The 24906-nt window shown below is 35.1% G+C and overlaps 1 protein-coding gene across 2 annotated transcripts in view; it reads left to right on the top strand.

Annotated features, from left to right (window-relative positions):
* The first annotated feature begins 8216 nt into the window (after positions 1-8216).
* LOC149798881 (importin subunit alpha-4-like) overlaps positions 8217-24906 on the top strand; it is a 61591-nt gene continuing 44901 nt past the window's right edge. Inside the window, exons 1-2 of one of the 2 annotated variants that reach the window (XM_089957799.1) lie at positions 8217-8379; positions 23092-23136. In XM_089957799.1, the coding sequence (XP_089813925.1) occupies positions 8317-8379; positions 23092-23136 (108 nt within the window). In that variant the 5' untranslated portion in view covers positions 8217-8316. The remainder of the gene's footprint in view (positions 8380-23091; positions 23137-24906) is intronic. The other variant, XM_089957798.1, reaches the window with a different exon arrangement.

The raw sequence follows: 24906 nt of genomic DNA, 5'->3' as shown, positions 1-24906 counted from the left end.
AAAAAACGCTAATAGTCGAAGCCAGATGAGCGTGATGACTGGGTCAAACGGAGGGGAGGGGTGCACTTAAATGGGTTGAGATAAAAAATGTTTAGAAAGAAAAGATTACTCTACATTTTCAAGGTATAACAAACAGATTTGCTGCTAATACTCATTTTTATTAAAAAGTGTAAATTGTTTTATAAAATATATAATAAATTTCGACTAATAACATTCTCATTAAAATGCTACATAAAGATTATGTGGATCACCACACACATACCCAGAGTTACTTATGGACTCTAATAAAAATAAACAATCAGCATATAAAAATATAAATCAATTCATAGACTCAGCAGGACTTAGGAACAAAATATAATTACTATCCCCACAAAACCAAAACACCCAGTAACTAGCTAAATAAATTTAGAAGCCACCACATAAAAACCCATAACATATCATTCAATTTTATAAAAGTATTAATAAATAATTCACTTACGAAGCACCTATAAAAAAAACTAAGGAAACCGCAAAATCGGATGCCCTAGATGTCCTTAACGAACCGAGTAATCAGCTAGGATTCCGGTCCTAGATGTCCTTAACGAACCGTGTAATCGGCTAAGACTCCGGTCTCTTCTAAATAAAGTATAAATAACATTCAATCTCTAAAAACATTAATTAATAAATAACTTAAAGAGGTAATATCTAAAAACTTATAAATAACATAACGTAGGAAACACACCCTGAACACCTCGACTAGTAATACCATAATAACCTTGAAAATCTCTCTTCATACATGATTTCTACTAAGAACCTCTATAAACAGCATAGAACATCCCCCTTCCTTTTAAAACATTTTGAAGAAGAAAAAAAGAAAAAAAAAGAAAAAATTGCAAGAAACACCAGGCAAATGCAACAAGAAACCAGCGATGTAAAGCAAGCAGGACAGTTCCCGAGCTCTCCTTCCCACTAATGACAGCCAACCATTCAACTGTAGGGACCTTTATGGACCCACAGATTGAGGCCAAACTATCAGGGTTCCTTGAATCCATAAAAGCCTGGGGGAGGTGGCACCATCCCCTTCCCCAGGAACAACTAGCAGGCTGCGGTGCAGTCAGAAAAAAAGTGGCACATGCACAATTGTGCGCACGCCACTATAATTAAACTCAAAAAAAAAAAAAAAAAAAGATTATGTCAGGGTCAGTAGCTAGCTCCTTGCATAGCCCCCAACTGTTGAGGGAGGCCTGGATCATGCAGTACTTTTTCCTGAAAGGTGCCAGCCTGAAAAAATTAACAAGATTCTCCAGAGAGAGAAAAAATCTTTTTTTTTTTTTATTGAAGGCTTTAAATTAAATTGTTCCTTAAAAATTATATGCATGGGTAAGAAGGCTTTGTGGATGCGACGGCGCCAGCCTGAAATAAAACAAAATCATTATCCACAAATTCTAAACAAAATATAATTATTTTTTTGTAAATTTTAAAACTGTCAAATTTAATAGCTCCATAAAGCTTAGATGTTTGAGATAGTAGACATGGGCGTCTGCAAAGGGAGGTGGGTGTCGGTGGAATGACATAAAACGCAATTTTTCAGTTTCATGACACGAGTGCTTACAAAAGTGCTAACATGTATGCAGAACTAATGGATAACAAGAAAGATGTTGGATTGCTCAAAGATGAGATGAATGGCATTTTGTGGGCTTAGAAGTCAGCAATGGTCATAAACAGATCATGTGATCTAGGATTCACGCCTTTCTATACTTCGAATAAAATATATTCTGACATATATTCCGGGAAATTAATCAGGTTAACTTGGAAATATTCTTATTTTATTTTGAACAAATTAATCGCATTTTAGTAATAATCTGTTATAAAACATGTATAATATATATATTGAATTACCTAACCTGTTTTGCAAGTCCCGTGGTTCTATCTTAAACAAACGTCACATTCAACAGCTTTCTGTTTTGTACGAACAGGTGAATTGCACGATATACAGATGTCAAACGTGATAGGATATTTGAGAAAAAATGAAATACGACAAAAACAAACAAACAAATAAACAAACAAACAAAAATCCCCAAAATAGTCATGTCAATTAAAACGAATAATGTCACTATCTACTATGGCGCATCAACAAGCTTTCCGGTGGAAAAAAAAAATGTTAAATTAACATTTTGGCAGGTCTGTATTATATATCTTGATAAGCAACTGCAGTATTTTACTATTTTATGTTATTATCATATATCTCTTTGTTTCGAAATTAAATAAAAGGGCATGGCATTAGTCTAATCTGCCCCATTTAAGTATTGTTTAACGCGCGTGGAGACATTCAACATTTATTTAAAAAGTTTTTAATCTTTTTTTTTGGGGGGGGGGGGTAGGGTCATAAGGACCCAGTTTCTTCAATTAGTTATCGCGATGCCATTTACACATCAAAACCGCACATGGTTTCCACGCGCTCTTCTTAGAGAAGTTCATCATTGTGGCTTTAATATGAATTGTCATGCACACTAATACGCGAATAACAGATTCGATGAATGCATTGGGAAAAACACATCAACACTGTACAGGTTTAGATTATTCCACCAATTTAGCAGAGTAAGGTTTTAAACCAATCCTGGGACGAATCGACCCAGGTTTGGTACAAAACGACCCTAAACAAAACGACTCAGGCAAATCGAACCGGAATCATATGAAGTCAGTATGAAGTCAGTATGCGTGTCCGTTTATACTATATAATAACCTCACTATTAAAGTTTTTATTTAGTTGTTTATTTGTTACTTTTCATTTTTACTTTTCTTTTTATTTGAATAACATGTTATGCGGCCCACTGCGGGCATAGAATATAGCTTCGGGATGCACTTATCTGTATCCTGGCTCATCTGTAATCACATAAAATAAGGATTTTCCATGTTTCACTTCAACAAAAGCACTAGTAATAATAATTATAATAATAATAATAACAATAACAACAACAACAACAACAACAAAAACTATAAGACGAAGAAGAAGACGAAGAATAACAACAACAATTTGGGCTTAGTACAGTTCCTACTCTTTAGAATCTCGAAGCGCTTTACAGTATATACATCGACAAGATTTAAAAAAAAAAATAACAGCATGAAATTACAAAACAAAACACTGCTGACAATATTTAAGGAAGTAAGCATAATTAAGTAATTAATTCCTATTGTAATCGAAATAGATGAGTTTTAATATCACCATAATCTTGAGATTAACACAAATGATATATTTTTTCTTTTAATTTGTCTTTAGTAATGTTGTCAGTTTCTAAAATACACTTTGTCAGGGAGTCATATGAAGATAGAAAACCTGGTATCAGAAATGGCACGATGAGGATTAAACCTTGAGGCTATCCGATTGACATTACGCGTATACAAATTGGTTTGCAAAAGGTAATATGGTATCAATGGTAATGTTATATTGAGCTATAAAATGGGTTCAGATATGGCCTCAATATAGGAATTTAACATTGGTACATCGGATTAACATGAGTATGGCATAGGTCGAACATATACCAAGATCCACACCTATGGACCAACACTTACACCTATGGACCAAATCTTACACTTTTTGACCTTTGGAACTGATGGAAAGTCATTTTTTCACCTGAAGATAAAAACTATCGACCTTTAAGCTATACATTTTATCTGACTACATGTAGTGACAGTTCTCTGGATATGATTGTCAAGAATACGCTGTGTTGTTTCACGGCAAAAACACCTCAAGTCATTCAGCTAGACCACGAAGTTCATTGGGGAATTGCTCTGGTCATCCCTCTCACACGTTTGAGATTGTGTTAGCTGTTTAATCACCAATTAGTTCAACAAAAATAATTTGGTGTCTACATTTTCAATCCTATGTTTTAATTTTTTTTTACATTTTTTACTGTCCAAAAGTCTTGTATATTTGAATATCATCTTGCTCGTGTGCTTAATTTCCATTAGTTGCATCAATATTTTGTACCGGTTTTGTTAGATTTTTAAAGCAATGGTGTTTGCATGGACAAGGCAGATAGAAAAGTCCAAAACTTTTCAGACCTTATAGACACACAGCCAACCCAGGTAAATTATAAGATAAAAAGAACAACTTGCATAGAAATCTAAAAAAAGAAAATGATGCACCTTGATTCTTGGAAATGTTTCCAAGTCAGAACTCGATCTGTTTACCAAGCCACCGATGATGATGACAATACAAGAATCCCAATGTGTAAAATGTTTTTCTGTACCATCTTTGGCCACCTTAGCACCTATTGAATTTGAAATCCAAGGACAAACAGAAGATTATGTCTATCTGAATAACAGTCAATTGTACCTGAAAGTAAATGTTCTCAAAGTGGATAATTTACAATCCAGTCCTCGATGCCAAGGTATCTCCCGTTAACAAATACATGATAATTTACAATCCAGTCATCGATGCCAAGGTATCTCCCGTTAACAAATACATGCATTCGTTGTTCTTCGAAGTGAATTTGTACTTGAATAAAACTGGCGTGCAGTGGCATGTACGCGTATCCTTAACGGGCGTACCTAGAAAATCTAGTGCAATTAATTTTTTTAAATAAATTTAATCATTCTTTGGAATTAGTGCTCGAAATATTCAGATTAATAGGAATAATAACTATACAGAAAAAAAATACGACTTAGATTTATAGCTGCCACTGGATTACTACGAATTCGTGTAAAGACATTTGGGACTATATCATTGCGATTTTTCTGTACTGTTGAAACATCTGTACATTACTGAATATCATTTGGAACACTTTTGGAACTTATTTGTATGACTTGTTACTTTTGGAATTGATAGAACATTTAGGACTTTAAGAATTCACTCACCATACTGTATGTTATTTTTAATTCTTTCACTTAATATTTTAGGGAAATAAATGATATTTTCAATTATACAAACTTGTTGATTTTGCTCTTTCTTGTTTATTATCTGAAGACCATAAAGTCGTAACAATATGCAAATTTACAGACACCTACGTCGTGATCTGAGGTATGTATAGTAGGTAATGCTTTATATATAAATCTCGGCAGCATGGCAAGTTGATGCTATAGTATGGGGTGTTCGATAGTAAATGATGGGATAATGGTCACTCTACATGGCGTGTTGATGATATACTGTGGGGCGTTGGAAAGAAGAAAACATGGTATTTGTTACCACATAAAGCGTGTTGGATGGTATATTTTAGGTGTTGGATTTGTGTAGATGACCGGGCATTGGTCGCAACACACGGCGTGTTGATCGTATAATGTGGGGTATTGAATTATCAATAACGTTGTATTGGTCACTACACACGGCGTGTTGGATAGTATATGTCGTATGTATTATTGTAGGTACTAATTTGAGCATTACATTTTCACTTATGCCCCAGAGTGACAAAATTGACCCAAAATTTCAAGGGTAGTTTGGAACATAGATAAATTCTACGTTAAATTTCCTTATGCTCCAGTCTGGCTCTCCGTGTTAAATTTCCCTTGTACCACAAAGTGACCCACCAATGTAAACACATGGCTAATGTTAATGTTATTGTAGTAAATTCAGAGCATGTGCACTTGGTTGTAGTGCCCCGTTTTAAGCAATTCTTAGATTTGTGTGATTACTTGTTTGATTATTGGAATTCGGCGCCATGGAAATATTCCTGGCCCGAACTAATGAGCTAATGAATAGGAGCAAACGTCACGGAGTGAAGTGTTAGTGTGTTTCCATGATGTCCTGGTTCACTAGTAGTTTAATTCCGACCAAAACCGAATGAATGTTCCTGAGTAAAATAGTACATATTAGAATCTAATGGTATACATTGGTAGCGTGACTGCAAGGACAGTACTTACGGTATTAAACCGGTAAATTACACAAGGGCATAAATAAAAAGGGACTTGACAGACACCGTTTATGTCGCCATGTGGGCGAATATGGTGCAGTTACATCGGCGAAATGTGCCTGGAAAGCATACATTGACTGGCCTAAGGTGGCGGAGTTAAAATAGTTCCCATTGTTGAGGAGTACTCATATATGTTCTAAGGCGTGAACGGTTGGTGGTACGGAAACATAATGAAGCCAAAACACGCAGATGTACGGTTGATAGATAGTTGGCAGTTTGGTTTATCTGTGGTCTTGCATTAATTAAAGAAAAATTTAGGTATAGAATGGACACGTCGGGCTTTCTGATTTACAACTGAGGTTGTATGGAAGTCTTTGGAAAGTCGGGGAAACTTATAACTTCTAGCGAGAATCGCGCCCGGGTTTGACAACCGCTCGGTCAAGTAAATACCCGTGTGCGTGTAACATTATGTACGGACATCCACATACAACTAGTCACACGTATATCAGCAGTTTTATCCACTGTTCTCCTTGCTGGTCTAATATAAATAATCGATAATCGAACTTTAAGCACTGCATCCTTTGTATACTTAAAGAAAATATTCTTATGGAAACAAAATTGAAATTTTAATTCTTCATGTACTAAATCAACGAAAGAATATCTTAAAATACTAAAACAACTTAAAAACATAGATGCTGAGTGTCTTGAGTCAACCTGCATCACATACCATTTTATATCCAATGTTTTATTTTATGTATTTTTAGATTATACGGACTTACTAATGTAACTAAAAGAAAAACGCATGTCAAATTTGAGCACAACCAAAGCAATTGTTTTTTTGGGAGGGGGAGGGGGAGGGGGTTGCGATACAAATTTTGCTGTATCTTTGCTTAGTCGGTGGAGCACCCGAATGGTAAAGTTCTTACGTTGTTACCGACGGGCTATTTTGAGTACCCTTGAGCATGGTAACTTGCCTCAGTTTAGTTTGTTACATGAAGAACAGATTCGTTGCGCTTTGCGATATTTACATTTATCTTAATTAACAAAACTAAATAAAAAAGAAATAAAGTGTCTTCCTCAAGAGTACTTTAAACAGCCCAAGGACATCAGTGTCAAAACTCCACCCTTCTGCTTCGAGTCGGACACTCGATCGACTCAGCAAATATATAGTAAATTTGATAGTAGATAGCACAGGAGATGCAAAAAAGTAAGTCTACAAGTTATTTATTCATGAAAAATTACTTGAAGAAATCCTAAAGTTTAACTAAGAAATAAAACAAAGCTTTCTTTAGTAGAATTCTAGAGATTACAAATTGATTTTAATCCTTGGGAACTGTTCAGTGAAATGTTCAATTTTTGTATAAAATAAAAATGTTCTGTGAAAAAGCTATTTTTTTAAAAAATGTCAAATAGAGGAAAAACATTGCTGATGTTTACTGAAACTCGAGCGTAGCAAATGTGTGATTTTTGAAAATTTAAAATTCCACGACAAATGACGCTGACGATTATTATTATTATTATTGTTATTATTATTATTTAAATTCGTGCATCCCAACCGGCTACAACTATTATTAACGAAAATTAATAACAAATAGCTTATAAAAAGATAAATTTTAACGCATTTTTTATTTGCATATTATTCTGCTGTAATTCATTCCTTCAGATTGCACACATTTCAAAATAACAGATAATGTAGAAAGAAAATAGCGCAGTAAAGTAAAAGAACAAACAACAACAACGACAAAAACAAAACACCGAAGTAAATTTCGATATCTAAAAAAAATCTATTTCATTTTCATCCGCAATTAAGTATCAGACTTCATATAATCATGGGCATTGTATAATATATGTATAGCATATGTGGTCAGTGGGTCAGCCTAGAGAGTTATTCGGAATGATTGAGATGTCGGAACAATGACATGAGTTATTCAAAGCAACCGTCGTGTCATTTCAAATACGACCTGAGCCGCAATTTCGTATTATCTTTCAAATTATCATATACATAATCCTTTTATGATTTGAAACATTTTTGATACATTATCCATCTTTTTATCAAAAAATATGTTTACTAAAATAGGGTAAGGATAGAATGAGTATATCAGGAGAAAAATCTAGAAAAATCTACTACGAAGACAAAGAAAATTGTATCTTTGCTTATACACACCCTTTTGTAACACTTTGTTTGATTGGTCAGGTTATTTTCATTCATATATCTTTCCTTGTAACAACTCTTGATCTTTTATTGTTTCAGGAAAAAATAAATATCTCGTTTGACGAATAAATTTCTTCGCCGTTTTAATGTGTTAATTGCTTTAAAATATAGAGTGATACTGTGGTTTCTCCGTCTTAGAGGGCTTTAAGACAACGTCCAATCAGCATTCAGTTAACAAACGTTTTAAGAAGATTAAGGCTAGTCGGCATTTTGGATGGACCTTCTACCACCTTCGAATTATTAAGAAAAAGTGAAAATAATAGCTTAATCGTGCATAAAATGGAACAGGACATTAAAGGTGGAAGATCACATTTGTTTAAAAACAAAGGGAAAGATGCAGAGGTACTTGTTCATTTGAAAACATAAGCATTTATCGCCATAAAAATTGCGCAAAAGGAGCAGCGTGGTCAGTGATTTCTTCAAGGCCACATAATAACAAATTCTGTGACATGCATATTTTTCTTAAATTTCCCGCTGTATATCTGACGAAATCTTCACCTATTTTTATTATTAGGTATCCATCTAGAACAGGGCATTCGTGTTATGTGTTTAATCCACACATCTTTTTTAATTTTGGCAATCTTAGTCTTTCTTCGACGTCGGTAAAACTTCATAATTTTTGTCTTGATGCCAAACCTTTTACATCTAGATATTTTGATGCGATTCATCAGCGGCACAGCTGAAAACTCTTTCCTCATGCTTATTGACACAATATGCGAACGAACGATACCGGCTGGGATCGAGAAGTCAAAGATTTGACAAGTTAGCCGTTTTGGTTCAGTTGGTACTAATGTACATGTACTTGCAATTCATAGCTAACGCGGTTGATGCCCTACCAAGCCAGCCCGGATCAGCAGCCTCGATATATCTTTGGTGTAGTCAGTAATATGTTAACAGTGTCATTAAAACTAACAAAACTGAGGAAGAAAAAAAAATTGACTTGATACATCAGATAAAGAATATGGTGATCATAAAATATTAATATAGCACACATTGTGTCATATTAAACATGTATTGAAAGTGAGTCAGCTTCCTTGAATTAATGTTTAAATCTGATTTATCTGCAGTATAAGATGTCACATGTTATTTACATTTTGGTGCTTTGTCTTGCTGCTTAAGTAATGGCGTTGTGTATCATGTTCTGATGTTTATTGACATTTTAACAAGAGACTACATTTTTAAGAATATCTTACACACTTTACAGCACATATTGAAGTTTTTCCCCAGGTTAGTCATGTTGATTTAGATGGACTTGACTTACTCATGTCTTTTTTTGAATAAATTAAAATTATCACAAGCAAATGGACTTGTTTTCAAGTTCCGTTGACCTTCACGTCAATTGTTTGGAATGTGATGGAAGTCGAGAATGCCAAAATAGGTTGAAAGGATGATAAATATACTGAATGAAATGAAGCTGTCAACATTAGTATATTTTCATTAGTTTCATTAAAGAAACATTCTTCAGCCTAATCCAATTATGGCATTCCTGGCCTCCATCTCATCACAACCAGTTGAACCAAGCATGAAATGAATCCATTTGCTACTGTCAGATTTTGGTTCCATCAAGATAAAGACAGCAAAGTAAGTATAATCAATTAGATTTCAATTTGCAGAAGAATGTCAATATGGACTGCCAAGTGTATGAGATATTCCTGAAGCTTTTATTTCTTGTTCTTCTGTCAGTCGACTTGGGATCACACTACACAAGGCCGTTATTCAGGCAGAAAGACCTAATACCAAAACAAAAATCTTGTGATGCATCTTACGTTGTAGGACTATCAACACGTATACAGTACATCTAAAGAAGGCTTACAATATCTTTTTCCAACACTACCACAATCAATACATAAGCTTTGGTTGATTATTATGGTTGATTTTTATTGTATCATAAAATGGAAACTTGGCATATTTTCCCTATTGTTTTATCAACTGGCATTTTGCATTTGTCATGCATTTTTATAATTGTTTTAAGAAAGGTTTATTGTTGCAAAATAGTTCATATATTCATTGCACTCTATATTCTTTGAACATATTGTGTTGATTTAATATCGATACCAATGAACCTGATTATTCTCAGACATGATTTTTCTGTGTTTTAAAGTGGATTTCCACTTTTCTCCTGATTTGAATCAGATTTTTCTTGATATAGTCCATTTTTTTATTTCATCATTCATCAGGTTTTTAAAAAACGGCCTGTCTGCACCCATTCCACAATGACCCTTGTAAATTATTCGTTCCATGTATTAGTTAGCACACAACTCTCATAAAGATTATTCTGATTGGTCAAATGTTTTAATTCATCCAATGAATCTTCGTGTAATGGAAACTGATGGCAATGGAAAGAAGAAGCATGATTACAAAACATGGCCTCCAAAGTTGTTGAGAGACCATGACACGAAAAGTTTAGATAAAGGTTTAAAAAACATATGTAAATGGGAATGACTGGAGCAAAAAAGTTGATGGAAATTTAGTTGGTTAGTTTATAAGAGAACTGATTGCTAGACATCTGGCACTTTTTACCTCTGCAAGAAAGATCTGAATTAAGGTAATTGTTGTTGTTGGAAGTTTGGAGCAGCACCTACAATGGAAAAACTGAAGCTCAGAATGCGTCTGGAATAAGTGCAATTAATTACTATAAGAAGCAAGATTTCTTGAATGAGAGAATAGATGTAGCCTTCTGTCAGAATATGCACACTGCATGTCGCCAATACAAGCACCAGCTAGACAGGAGAAAGGCTCTCATTGAGAAGGAAAAGAAATGATTGCACATTGAGCCAAAAAAGGAAGGCTGAAGAAATCTTTGCCAGAGTTGCAAAAGAGCTCGACTGGCATATCAGTAGGTTGTGTCCATTGGAGAAAAAGATGTTTATTTTACAGATTTGCTATGAAAAGAGAGAAGTATAATATATTTGCTGCAAAAATTGACAAATTATTGTGACGTAGTTATGATGTGAACACTGACACGTACATGAAATTACTTCAGCATCAGTGGTATTGGAGAACAAATTCATGTGACAATAAATATTGTGAAATTATTGAAGTCAAGTTGAACATTTTTAGTAAGTTTCTTTTTCAAATGATTATTTTGGTTTATTTTATGATCATAAGTTGCACCAGAATCAGTTTTTTTATGAGTGTAAAATGCATTTGTGTCCAGATTGGGGACACTGCCCCTTCGAGACCCTGTTGGGGGAGGACCCTCAAGCCCCCCTTGAAATTATTTCAGCTTTTTTTTAATGGAAGACCCAAATCTTGTCTGTGTTCAACATAAATACATTTTTTTGGTTATTTATTTAGGTGATCATCAGGATCCCCTCCACTAAATGTGAATTATTAACACAAAATAATCTCATAATGCAAACAAAGCACCATATTTAAACAAAAAAATGCACATTTATTCATCTAGGAAAGATGGTAATTTGAGTTACCAACACTAATATTGTTTCGGTTTGCAGGGCCTTCCATTAAATTTAGAGTTGGAGAATGCCAAACTAAGCAGACCGTGGGGCTGGGAACCTCCACCATTTGGGGGGTGGGATACACTATTTTATTTTTAAGCAGCCAGGTGTAAAGTAAAATTAGCCAGGTAAATCACCCGGCTCCATGCTGATATGGAAAGCCATGAGTTTGTGAATGAAAGATAAACCTTCCATACTTCTCAAGAGGGGCATTGCCTGCAGACCCGCCAGAAGAAGGTACCCCAACTACTTTTTGAACTTCTGCTACTTTTTTTCTCATAGAAAAACCTGATGATTGAAGGATGTGACCACAGGTAGGGCAAGCATAGATGCCTGACCTCAGATCTGAACATTTTAGGTGGCACTCTTGCTAAGCATTTTACACATAAAAGAATGCTATTGAAATCATAGTGTTTTAACTTTGTTGTACTCTTGTTGTAGAAAGATTTGATTAGATTATTTTGATTCGGAGTAGTGTGTAAGATGAGTGAAGAGTGAAACGACTTGATTGCATTCCAAATGATTAAAAAATAGGAAAAGATTGACTTGCATTGATAGCAAAATCGGAAATATTTCTTTGGTCTGATATTTTGGAAATATTTCTAAACATCATTATAATTTTTGTATTATTGATTAGAGCTGAAAAGGGTATCTCGTTATTTGAATACTTTTTTGTGAATATTTGAATAGAAAGTTCGTGTTTGAAAATTCATTTGTTTACTCAGTGAGTTTGGCAGCAGTTTTTTGAAGAAAAAACGGTGAAATGCAAACTATGCTATGTTGAATTAGATCACAATGGAGCAACTTGAAACTCACTCAGGGATGGTCCTGGCTTTTAAAAAGCTGTCGCCAAAATAATCGCCAACCTCAATATTTTGTCGCCAATTTTCAAAAAGTGTCGCCAAAAAAAGTAGTGTACATTTTTCCAAGTGTTAATTTAGTCTATTAATGTAACAGGCAATGAAAATTACAAAAGATGGATTAGTTAATACTTTAATTACAACAAGCATTAACAAAATGTTACAAAGTGTTACATGAAGATTCGTCGCGATTTTAGGGCTGCCCACTTGTTGAATGCAGTTTCAAAGTCTAATTTTTCACATCTGTACATGCTGATTCTCATTAAATTCTCAAGAGATGAGATGCAGAGCTTATTTCTGATGTCAGTTTTTATGAGGTTCATCTTACTGAATCCACGTTCACAGTCCTCAGTGCTGACAGGTGACACCAGTAGTCTCTCAGCAGCCCCCCCCCCCCCTTATGGCTAGCTTCACAAAGCTTGTAGCGAATTGCTTCCTAAATCCCAAGAATGATCACTGAATGCTGTATAAATTTTCTCGACAAGAAAAATAGGATCTCCATTCCCACGAATGAAACTTACACGAGTCAACACCTGGCAATATTGGACTGTATATATAAGCATAAATTCACACCCAACTTAGGGATTCTTTCACTCCTGTATTTTGAGAAATAAATAATTATTATTAATTATGCAAAACTGTTTTTTTTTTTTTTTTTTTTTTTTTGCTATTTCTTGTTGCGGAGTTTAAGCCTCTGCAGCCGTAACACGGGACTGATGGCAAAAGGAAAAGATCAATGAGTAAAATGCTGCACTGGCGACGGATGTAATTGTGATTGAGATGTTTTCCATTTGCTTTGTATTTATACGCAATAGTCGGTACTTCAAAGGTTATCAGTTTTCTATGAAGGTTCAGCAAAACTATTGTATTGGTATATGTATTAAAAAAAAACAGAAGGATTAGCCATACAATTAATTGTATCTGTTCTATTTGCGTCTTCAGAAGTGGGTCAGTTGTAGGTATAGTGCGGTAGCATGATTGACTGTATCGCAGCATACAGTACTCAGCCCAGATGTCAGCATAAGCAGATTATGATGTAACAATGTACTGTAAAGATAGGGTTGTCAATAAGAACAAAGGATCGTTTGTGTAACAGATTGATTCCAATGCATTGCTTAGTCAAGTTTATGGCTTCCTTTCGTTCTGGCTTTAAATTTATTCAGTCCAAATCCATGATTGTATGTACAAATTAAATAACCAAAAAGTATGTCGCCAAAAAAATCGCCAGATGGGATATTTTTGTCGCCAATAAGGAAAAAAAATCGCAATTTGCGACATTGGCGAAGCCCAGGACGATCCCTGTCACTAAATAACCATAAATTAAAAACTCCCACTTGTAAGATATTCATTAGGTGAAAGTTTTGAAATAGCCTTATTGTTCCCACCGTCTCCATTTGTAATCATGATGTTCTTGGAAATAGTATTTTATTTGGCCAGTTGATGAGGAACATTGTATCAAAAAGGGGTCATACAAATTGACAAAGCCTTTATGTATCAGTGATCCAGAATTAAGAAAAAAAAATCTAAATCTTTTCAGACATTTGTTTTGTCTGGATTACTATTAATCAAGTCTGTAAACCATTGCCATTACTGTCCAACCCACCCACCCTTGATCATTGCACTTTGGAAACTTAACTGCTGTATAGTTAAGCATTTAGTCTGTTAGTTATGTTTTTTTAATAATTACACATGTATGGATTTACCAGTATGTTTAAAATCTGACATAATCTTTTTATTCACATTAAAGTCAGTAATGTTGATATCAGATTCCAATGAATAAGATAATAATAATAAAGTTGACATGACTTTGGAACATAATTATTTAAGTTGTAGGGGTTGAGTGTTTTCTGTTAAAATACAGCAGCTGCTAATTTCTGTTTTTTGCCATGTTTTCACACAAAGCAATAGTTAAAAGTATATAAATGCATTGCAGTTTGTGCTAGGATCATTTTGCTTTTTTTTTCCCATGCCTTGTTGAAAATGTCATAACTATTTTTGGAAATCCCAATTTTACCTAGGAAACTGAATGGTCTGCTCCCTTACTTAGATGAGATGAGCATAAATTCCTGTGTACCTGCCCTTGAGATTGCTTTATACTGTCTACAGAAGTCACCAGCCATTTCACAGTTTTTGCAGTGTACATCATGCGTATAAGAGGAGTCAGTAACCATGTATTAATCTTGGTGAAAACATTAAGTCTGAATGTGAAAATCCAAACATCCAAATTAGGTTTTTATAGTTGGTCCAAAAGATACCACCTGTGGTTCTAAAAGCATTTAACAGTTTGACAAATTTTGGATGCATGCAGGCATGATATCAAAATTAAAGTAATTTCGTCATATGACCGTGTTTTATTTGATTGTGATCAAATCACTTCCGATAGAAATATTTGAGATATTTCCTGTATTAAATGAAACAGGTTGTCAAGTTTTGGGCCTTAACCTCTATCATCATTACTAAAGGAACGTGTTTGTATTGAGTTAAAAAATAAACAAGAAGAATAGCTGCCTTCATTTAATTTGTTGTTTCAGTCCTAAAAAAAATTTGTTCAGAATCCCTACTCTGTCATTTAACTACATGTAGATTTAGTTGACAGTTCTGTGTTTTCACTGAGGCTTGGCAGGGAGTGTCAATAAATATTAAAGTAGACAACAAAAAGCAGATGGATTTGATACAGTACAGCTTGTGCAATTTTGAATTTCTCCAAACATCTAGGAGGGTGGATGGAGCATGGATAGGAATTTTAAAAAAGTCCCTCTGCCATCTCTTGTTCATCCAGATAGAGTTGCAGCGGCTTCTCATGGAGAATAGCTCAGCACACAACTCACTTGGACACTGATGACCACCACTGCAGAGTGAACATGGTATCAGTGAAGTGGGTGGATTGTTTGTGACTCCAGCAACAAGCATGTGCGAGAGTTAACAGAGAGAGAGCATGGTGGGGCATGCCATTCCCCTTACAAGTTAATAGATGCAGTTTTTTTTTTACTTCAGTATAGTGTATTAAATCATCAAATCAACGTGTAAATCCATACTCATTCTCACAATAAATAATCTCTGCTGCCACACATAAGCTGTGCTATCTATTTGATTGGGAGCTTTCTTATGTGGCCATTATTTAAAACAAAAAGATGCAAAATCAGATTGGTAAAAACATGGCTTTCTTCACAAACATGTATGTCTGAAATAGACACATCAACAAAAATACCTATTGCTGGTCAAGATGTCATTAGGTATATGTACATGTATTTTAAAATATTTAGACATATTTTGTGTTTTTTTTTTTAAACAACATTAAGCCATTGGCTCAATTAACAGCATAGAGAGAGAATAGGTTTTGATCTGTTGCTTTACACCAACTTGTATTTAAAAGTGAGATGTCATTAGTTTCAGTTAACTACAGCGGAACCCCGCTATAACGCGATGATCGGGGTCCATAAAATCGGATCGCGTTAAAAGCGGGGTCGCGTTAATGCGGGGTTTTACAATATTTAACTTTTTTTTCGAGAACATATATCTGTATACATGTACAATAATCAAAAGTCGGCTTATCATCAGATGAATATTAACTGGAATGCATTAATTAAGATATATTCAAAATAATCGATGGCTAATATATTTATAGGTTATTACTGTGCATTAAAAACATTTACTTATTTTTATTTGTTTGAACGATAATACAGATTGACCAATAATACCAGACTATCGCTATATCATGAAAAGTGTATCAACACCGTATGCTACCGTGCCGTCGTGGCATGCAGTTCATCCATAATGGATGTAATTTCATTGAAAATCGTAGATTTAAAATATTCAATAATTTTGTAATAGTCTGAATTCGTCGTGTAAAATATAGGATGAACAAAATATTGAAACCATTTACTTGCTGTCTGATATCATACGGTCATTGCATGCAGCTATTCCTGGGTCTACATACGGTGTCTGTACAAATTTCATACCGCTAAAATTTTATCATATGCGACAACTGCAGGAATAATTAACAATCAACGCATGATTTCAGCGTGCAAATAACTTTTATTTCAGATTTTGTGAACATCAAAAGAAACGTGTGAAGACTGTTAAATTAATCGTTGCGCAAAGTGCAAAGTCAGTGTGGTTCCAAATTTAAATTTCATCATTTCTTGAAAAATATATCCAATGACGTTTGCTTCTTTGCTGCGAACTGTTGGGTTCTAGCAAAGTCAAGAATGTTTCTTAATTGAAGGACTTTGACGCTGTCAACATCTTGTGTTTCCAGCCACCTTAAACTTGCTTCTAAATGTACTACTGCTTCAGACACTTTTGGTGCGGGAGTTGGGGTGCCATCGTCATCGTTATCATTATCGTCACTGGTTTCAGGTTCTGATTGTGCAGCTTCATTCTTCCTGCTGACATTTGTAACAATTTCGTCATCTGATATGTGTTCGTATATAGGGCAGATGTCATCTACTGAATACCAGTTAAGGATATCATGATGACTGTGCTCGTATTTTTTGAGTGCTTCTTCTGCTAAACGTACGTCGTCTTCAGTGAATCCTGTAAATTCAAGCTCATCGTCACTATCATTTTGTGTCGAGGGCGTAAAAGCTGGCCCAAGACCCTTTATCCAGCATCGTTCAATGCAGTGTGCAGTGATAGCATCCCAGGCTTTACCTCCAAGGTGACATACTTCTTTTAAGTTGAGTAATGCCAATGATGTGTCGACGGATGCGTTATTATCTGCTACCATTCCCTTTATCATTTCACGGCGATAATTTTGTTTAAATACGGAAATTATGCCTTGGTCAAGTGGCTGGATTTCTGACGTAGTGTTTTTCGGGAGGTACGAAACTTTGATCTTGCCATCACTGCTGACAAGATTTTCCGCTGGGGGGTGGGCAGGGCAATTATCCAGCAGGAGGAGAGCTTTTTCCTCCAGCTTGAGTTTTCGTAAATGAGCCCGAACATCTGGAACGAATGTTTTGTGAAACCAGTCGTCAAATATGGAGCTATTCATCCAAGCATTCTTGCTGTTAGTGTACTGAAATGGAAGTGCCTTCATATTTACATGATGAAAACATCTGGGAGCTTTCGATTTTCCAATCATCAGAGGTCTGACTTTGTGGCTGCCAGACTTGTTAACACAAAATAAGAGAGTCACTCTGTCCTTCCTCTTCTTGAAACCTCGTTTGTGACTGTCAGTCTTGGTTGCAAGGGTGCGATCGGGTAACATTTTATAACATAAACCAGTCTCATCGCAGTTGTAAACTTGGTCGGCTGTGTAGCAACTGTCCTCCAGCAACTTTTTAAGCCCAATCGGGTAGGAATTGGCAGCCTCTTTGTCAGCGGAGCGGATTTCCCCAGACACAAGAACTTGGCTGATAGCGTGCCTTTTCTTGAATCTGTCTAGCCAGCCATTACTCGCCTTAAATTTGGAATCATCTCCATTGATACGGCGATCAAATTTCTCTGCTTGGGCTTTCAGAATTGGGCCAGAAATTGGAACACCTTCAGAGCGAGCTTGTACAAACCATTGGTACAAAGATGAATCTAGGACATTGTCATTAGCTAACTTAACCCTTTTATGCTGTAAACCAGTTTCCTCTTCAAGAATGTTGGGTAGACTACGGAGCTTTCCTTCATCTGTTTTCCACCCTCGCAAAGTGGACTCGCTGATTCCTAGATCTCTGGCAAGCTGAGTTTGTTGTTTGCCCTTCTTTAGTTGATCTAGGGCATACAGTTTCTCTTTAGCAGAAAACGACTTGCGTTTTTGAACTTGCTTTTCCATAACAGTAAAATATTTTTTTATATAAGCGAACAACGTACACAGATAAAGCTCGATAACTAAGTAATGAAGGCCTGCAATGGTTACGAATCACTTTTTATATAAAACAAAATTAAGCTGAACGGATGTACAATTTCATACCCTTTTAATATACAGATAATAAAGTGGATATTATTTACTTTCAACTGTTTGTTGTTTGATCACACCGCCAAGCACAGCATACATGTTGGCGGCTTTCGTCCTTTGATGTTTATTAAATTGTGCGACTCTTGTATCAACCACAGCTTTGTCTGCTGCTTGGCTGTGATTGCAGTTAAATAAGAAGCCCATGTCGGCTATTGTTTGAGCAACGACTGTATACAGAATTCATGGAAGACAATCACAAAGACGATTTACTGGCTTTACTCATGGATCCGTAATAAGTAACACTTCCGATAATGTTTACTTCGGCTTAACAATTCAAAAACCTAATGAAACCAGTTTTCTCTTCTAGAGTAGAATACGGAGCTTCACCACAACCTGTTCAAATTGATAAATTTCAGAAGCCAAGCGTTGTACACACTATTTCTCGTACGTTATATATATCGTATTATGTTAGAATTCATACACGATCACTTCTCTAAAATCACTTAAAGAACCTGGATAAATTGTTAAGTTCCAATCGTTTATTATTAAAAGTCATACGCGAATTCTTCCACCAAATTATAATAAACGTTTTACACACTATTTCTCGTACGTTAAACAAATATTTTCAAGGTCCGATAAAAATACACGTAAATGAATTTCAAATTTCAGGAACCATGCCACGATCATATTATTTTAAAAGTCACAACTAATCTCATGCCCAATATGAAGTTAATTTCTTGTTTTGTTTTTTTTTTTACTTTTCTCCAAATTTTTTTTCTCCATGTGTGAATGAATATACGAAATTTCGGGAGCCATGCTACGACCGCGTTATATCCGAATTCGCGTTATGGCGGGGCACGTTATAGCGGGGTTCCACTGTAATTGTGAAAAGAAGTTGCACTAACCTGCACGAAGAACAGTAGGTGAAAACAAATTTTAAGTGAAAGGATTAAAGTTGGGCCAAAGGATTGGGTGCATGTTATCTCAACATGATCAAACTAGAATATTAAAATTTCATCAGATAACATGCAAATGGAAACGCCATTTACCAAATAAACAATTTCTGAGAGGGGCAGAGCTGTATGAAGAAATGCAAGAGATAAACAGCCATGTGACTGCTTATTTTGAATTAAAGCTGGATAAAAAAAAGAATTAGAAAACAATACAGAATAACAGGTGTTGTATTTTTGTTTCTTTGCAGAATAAAAAACTGTATATGATTTGATGTTTAATTGATTTGGTTTGGTTGTATGGCACACTCACAAGTTCATGGCAAGGACAGACTCAATCTTGCCTCTCCCTTCCTTTCCCAGGAAACCATTGCTGACAATTTGAGATGCTGAGGCAATTAGACATGGTTCATCAACTGTGTGGTGTCTGCATAGGTCACTTCAAATTTAAATATTGACAGTGATCCACAGTACAGTAGCTTATATAACTACACATCTTTCCAATAAATAAGTTACTAAATTGGATTTAATAGACTTGATACTAGAGAGAATTTGACTTTTGGATACTGAGATCATGTTATCTCAGTGGTGTATTGTGTGCTAAAACAAGAAAATTCAAATGAGCAAACTATAATTCTTGTCAGTGGTTACTGCTTTGATTTCTGTGGAACATTTGTCCAAGTAAAATCTCTTTTAGAGACGGACCATTTAAAGGATGGGATTAGGTTTCTCTATAATTGCCCAGCAGTGATTTGTAAATCCACAAAACCAAATCAGACTGTTGCATTGATACATTGGAAAAAGTTAATGAGATAGTAATTGATATTAGAACTCAGAAGCAGCTTTTATGAAAAATTATAGGTGGGCTTAGCCCAAACTAGCCAGAATAATGGTGTGTTTCTCTGAATTAGTATACAATTGCAGACTAGGATAAACTCTGTGCATTGTTGTAACTAAGAACAAGAATTTTCTTTACATCATTATAAATATGTTTTTAGGTTATTTGATTTTTTTTGTAATATTGATTTTGACGGATCTATTTGCAGTGAAGATTTTTAAAAACTTAACCACATTTGAAATTCTTTTAAATTTGGAAGCATATTTGATATGTTTGATGAAATAGAATTTGACATTGCTAGTATTGACATGGTAATGTGCCTGAAATGTTTGTCATTTCTGTGTTATCATATACTTTGTGCATTATTTTATGGCATTTCACGTGTTCACTGACATTACTAACAAATTACTCAAAATAAGCCCTGAATATGCTTTTCTTCTGAAATATTTCCAGATTTAATTACCAAAAACAATTAGTAGAAACACCTGGCCTTAAAAAAAACCAAACAGTAAATTATACCTGTTTGCGTGAGAGCTATGCGATTCTGTTGACCACAAATTGAAGCTTTATCAAAAGATATAAATTTTAAAGCTCTTAGATGAGTTTGATTATTATCAAAAGACCGCATATTAATTTAATCTTTATCTTTGGAAATGATTTTTATCAGGATATTGTAAAATTGGTAAAATTGACATAATATAAAGGAATTTTGAGACAATGTACACAAGTTTTGCTTGTAAAGTATGATGTTAGTCTCAGCGAAATGGTTCGGTCCGTTTGTCTGTCATTCCTTCTGTGACTCCAATCATCCTGAGAAGCTTGTAAGATACATTGTGAGAAAAAGACTCGATTGAGACCAGTTAAATTTGGCTAGCTTATTTTTATACTCGTTTTGAAGTAAAGTACAAAGAATTGTGTTTCCTGTAGCAGGCTTTAAAATATTTTTCATCATTTTTGTTGTGATTTCATAAAAGGATCTGTGTATAGATATATTCTCAGTTCAGTTTTCAAACTTGGAAACTACAAAGCATTCCGAGATGTCCTTAGTACAGTAAATACTGAAATGAAGAAAGTCCAGAGAAGACAAATGTGAACATTTCTGGAAATAGTGTTTGCACAGAAATATGGTGTCAGAAAAAAAAATGGTTTCAGATTAACGTTTTTTTTTTTTTTACTTGGCCTGATTTGGTGAGATTTTCATCATTTACACGTTTAATCTCTGTTTTTATTTAGCTTTATCAATAGAGAAACTCGTGAGCTTGTTATACCCCATTAATTTTATGGTATGTTAGAGTTGGCATGTCTATCTGGCCATCACATTTTTCCTTAGAGATATCTTTTTGAAACTTGATATACTTTTGTATCATGACTAGACCTGTAATAAATGAGCCTGTCTGTCAGTATTAGTTAAGAATGATTCCCATTTGTTGAGTCCACATAAGTAGGAAGCAACATGTCTTTGTCACTTTTCTTTATAAGCAGTGGCATCTACAATATTGGGTGGAAGTTTTCATTTGCTTACATTTCCTGAATCTTTATGAAGCTAAGATAATTAAGTCTGTTGCATGCTTGCTTGCCCCCTTTACCTTAGGATCAAAGTCAAGTTTGTAGAAATTTGTGTTGTTTTTTTTTCATCTTCATTAAAGTTGTTTATATTTATTATTGCCTAAACCCTTCAGGAGATTCTAATTATACTTTTATGAAATAATTATCAACCTACAACAACATCCTTCCAAAAATGCTTGCTTGTTCCTTTGACCTTGTGGTTAAGGTCACAGAAGGGAAATTTCAATGAAAGTTTTGGTTCAGGTTTTTCTTTTCTTCATATTTTCAAAATCCCTTGTTGGACTTTTGTTAAATGCTTGGGAAGCTAGGACTTAATTATGCAGCATGCTTTCGTTCAACATTATGACTTTGGGTCAAAGTCAGATGTTTCACAGTAGTACATTGAACATGGGTTTGAGATGCAGGCCCTGACCATCTTGTTTAAAAATTGTATTTACTCTTCATATCTTGCCCATAGAGTGGGGATAGTCTTCTGAAAACACACACTGACAAATAGTTTTTTTAATTTATCTTAACGTACTTTGAATTAAAAATTCTTGCAGAGCTCATAAAATCAGATAGCTGGGATCCCCTTCAATCTAGATTGGATCCTCCCTAATTCTAAGTTGGTTGCACAACAGGCTTATCAGAAAAACTAATAAGTAAATTACCTGAAAGAAACCTTAAGCTCATCAACAAAATGTTACATTTTCATTTTGAAGTTTCTTGGAAGACTTTGGTAAATTATTAATACTCAGCTTCCAGCTCCATTTGTAACTCCACCTTGTGAAGATCATCTGCTTAATCTGTTAATTGTTTCAAAAGCAATGAAGTTTTTCTAGAAGGTGATTCACATGAACAGTGAATGGGAAAAGTACTGTTTCTGTTCTCCACTTGTAATTTCATTGGCTGCCTATAATTAGTGATCACTTGCCCTGCATGAATAGTAATGAGCTATTTGAGGACTGCTGGTTCTGTTGCTATACAGAGTGTTTGCTATAACTGTAACACATCCATGATACTGCCATGTGAACTAAATATGAAAGTTGAAGCCACTGCTTTTACTGGTTGCGATACAGATTCCAATGCTTCTCTCATTTCATTTCTTTGTGACTTTGATTATGAAATGGAGAGATTTTTGTAGCATTCAGAAAGTGAAAATAAGTAAAATCAGCATTTTAGTTGACATGGTTGCACAGTTCTTTTTTGATTCAGAAGTACACATAGGAGGGGCATATCTACTCTAGACATTTGTTAAATTAAAAGCATTTTTATAGTATGCCAGTTTCAAAATGGTATCAAAATAACAGTTAAACAGTATGGTACTATTGAGCATGTGGATTTTGAGCCTGGGCACGTGATTTTTTTAAAAGCCACTTACCCTGGGACTGTGTCGCAATTCTGTAAAAATTTAATTGACTTGAAGCAGCCTTAGCAATGAAACAAGCGTTCTGCTAACATATTGTGTCAGTTATTTTTGTCCTTTTATTTTGCAACTTCATTTGTTTTTCAGGAAATGAGAAGGAGGAGAACAGAAGTCACAATAGAGCTAAGAAAGGTACGTCCTTTATTATATTTGAAAAATATTTCCATGTTCACTTTCATCAATCAAAACTATTCAGTCGTCAGTGCCTTTTCTGCAGATTTAAAGAATGTTAGTTACTTGATAATTGCATGGAGTTTTTAAAGTTGGGATCACCATTTTAATAGTAGTAGTTAATGTGTGCTATTTTTTCATTGCTATCGCTTTTCTTAGAGTGAGTCCAAGGTGAGTTCTAATTGTAAGTCTTGGAACAAAAAATGGCATGATCCCATTTTGATGTCTTTGTTCAATATCATTTTGTTTTCCATGGACTTGTGGTTTTCAAGTGTCACTTGACGCTTTAGACGCTTTATGATTTTCTATATTTAAAGTATTTACTGGCATAATTGCCATTAAATGTATGCAGTTTTGTGTTGGATTTGACGTTTTCTCACCAGTCTTTGTGTATTTTGTAATTTTGTCCCTTTTCATTGATATTGATGGTTTTTATGCACTTTCCAGCAGATTTGTGCTGCTTCAAATTTTATCCCCTTATTAGAGGCAGGAAAGTTAAAGCCTCATTGTCTTCTCTTAGGAAAATCCTGTTTCCAGAAGAGGTCACCAGCACTTCCCAATGTTGGGAAGCCATCAGCTCCTATAAGTGAGGAATCATTGTTGCTTCCCAGTGTAAGGAAGTCAAGAAGTCCTACATGATTTGAGCAATTATTGGCAAGAAGTCATAAGCTCCCCCAAAAAAGGAATCATTTGGTACTTCCTGGTGTAAGAACATCGTCAGCTTCCGCTATTAGAGTAATCATTGTTACTTTCTAGTGTCAGGAAGTCATAAAAGTCATAAAAGAGAAGAAACAATCATGGGGACTTTCCCATTGTACATAAGTTGCCAACTCCCATGTGCAAGTCCTGCCTTTCTCATGTAAGGAAAGCATGGATGTATTCTTGATTGGGTAGTCCTGCATATACATTGAGGAGAGTCTCTTTCATCTGAGTCAAGTTTCCTGGATTGAGGATATTCAATCATATATCCATCCATATCAATCACTGGTCTTTGGGTTTAGACATCAGACACTGGTCATCTATCATGCATCAGTCTTTGATCACTAGTCTATGAAAAGGGATCAGGTCACGCCCCCTCCCCTTCTCTTTCTTACTGTTCAGTCACAACAGGAATAGAGCACCATGCTTTGATCACCAGTCTGGGAAGTTGACACCACCCTTTCCCAATGTTTCTATTCAATCCATACAGGGTCTGAAGACTACCACTACCCAGTTGAAAGTCTGTAATGTATCTCTGTTCTCCCCTGGTCCAGTTATTAAGTTTCCAGTGGCTCAACAGTTCATTAGAATGGGTAGGCTGTAATCCCTTTCCATCTCCTTCTCTGGCTTTAGAGGGAGGAAGGCAGTTAACCCTAGGAAGTTGCACCTTCCGATGGCAAGTCTCCATTTTCCTGATCAACCAGTAGGTGCCAGACTTGCCTTTTTCCCAGACAAGTTACACTTATTCAAAAATTCAGTGCCTCAGAGTACCTGTGAAACTTAATAGCTATAGGGCAGACTACTTTAAAATCTTCAATGTCCCATTTACATTTTGGTTATCAAAGCCATAATAACAAGAACAGAAATCATTTATGTGAGGAATCGATGGTAGAATTTTGGCAAAAGTGAAGGCTTTATTTAGCAAGTTCAATGTAATTATTACAAATCATAAGGCTTTTTTTAATAGCATAACCAGATCTGTCAGACTGGACTGTCAACAGTCATCTGCTTCAAACTCATCCATCCAGCAAC

This window comes from Sinohyriopsis cumingii, chromosome 5, assembly GCF_028554795.1.
Source record: "Sinohyriopsis cumingii isolate HCF-2022 chromosome 5, ASM2855479v2, whole genome shotgun sequence".
In the NCBI taxonomy this organism is placed as follows: Eukaryota; Metazoa; Mollusca; class Bivalvia; order Unionida; family Unionidae; genus Sinohyriopsis; species Sinohyriopsis cumingii.
The sequence above is the reverse complement of the archived record's forward strand: the minus strand, read 5'-3'. Positions and strand labels throughout refer to the sequence as shown.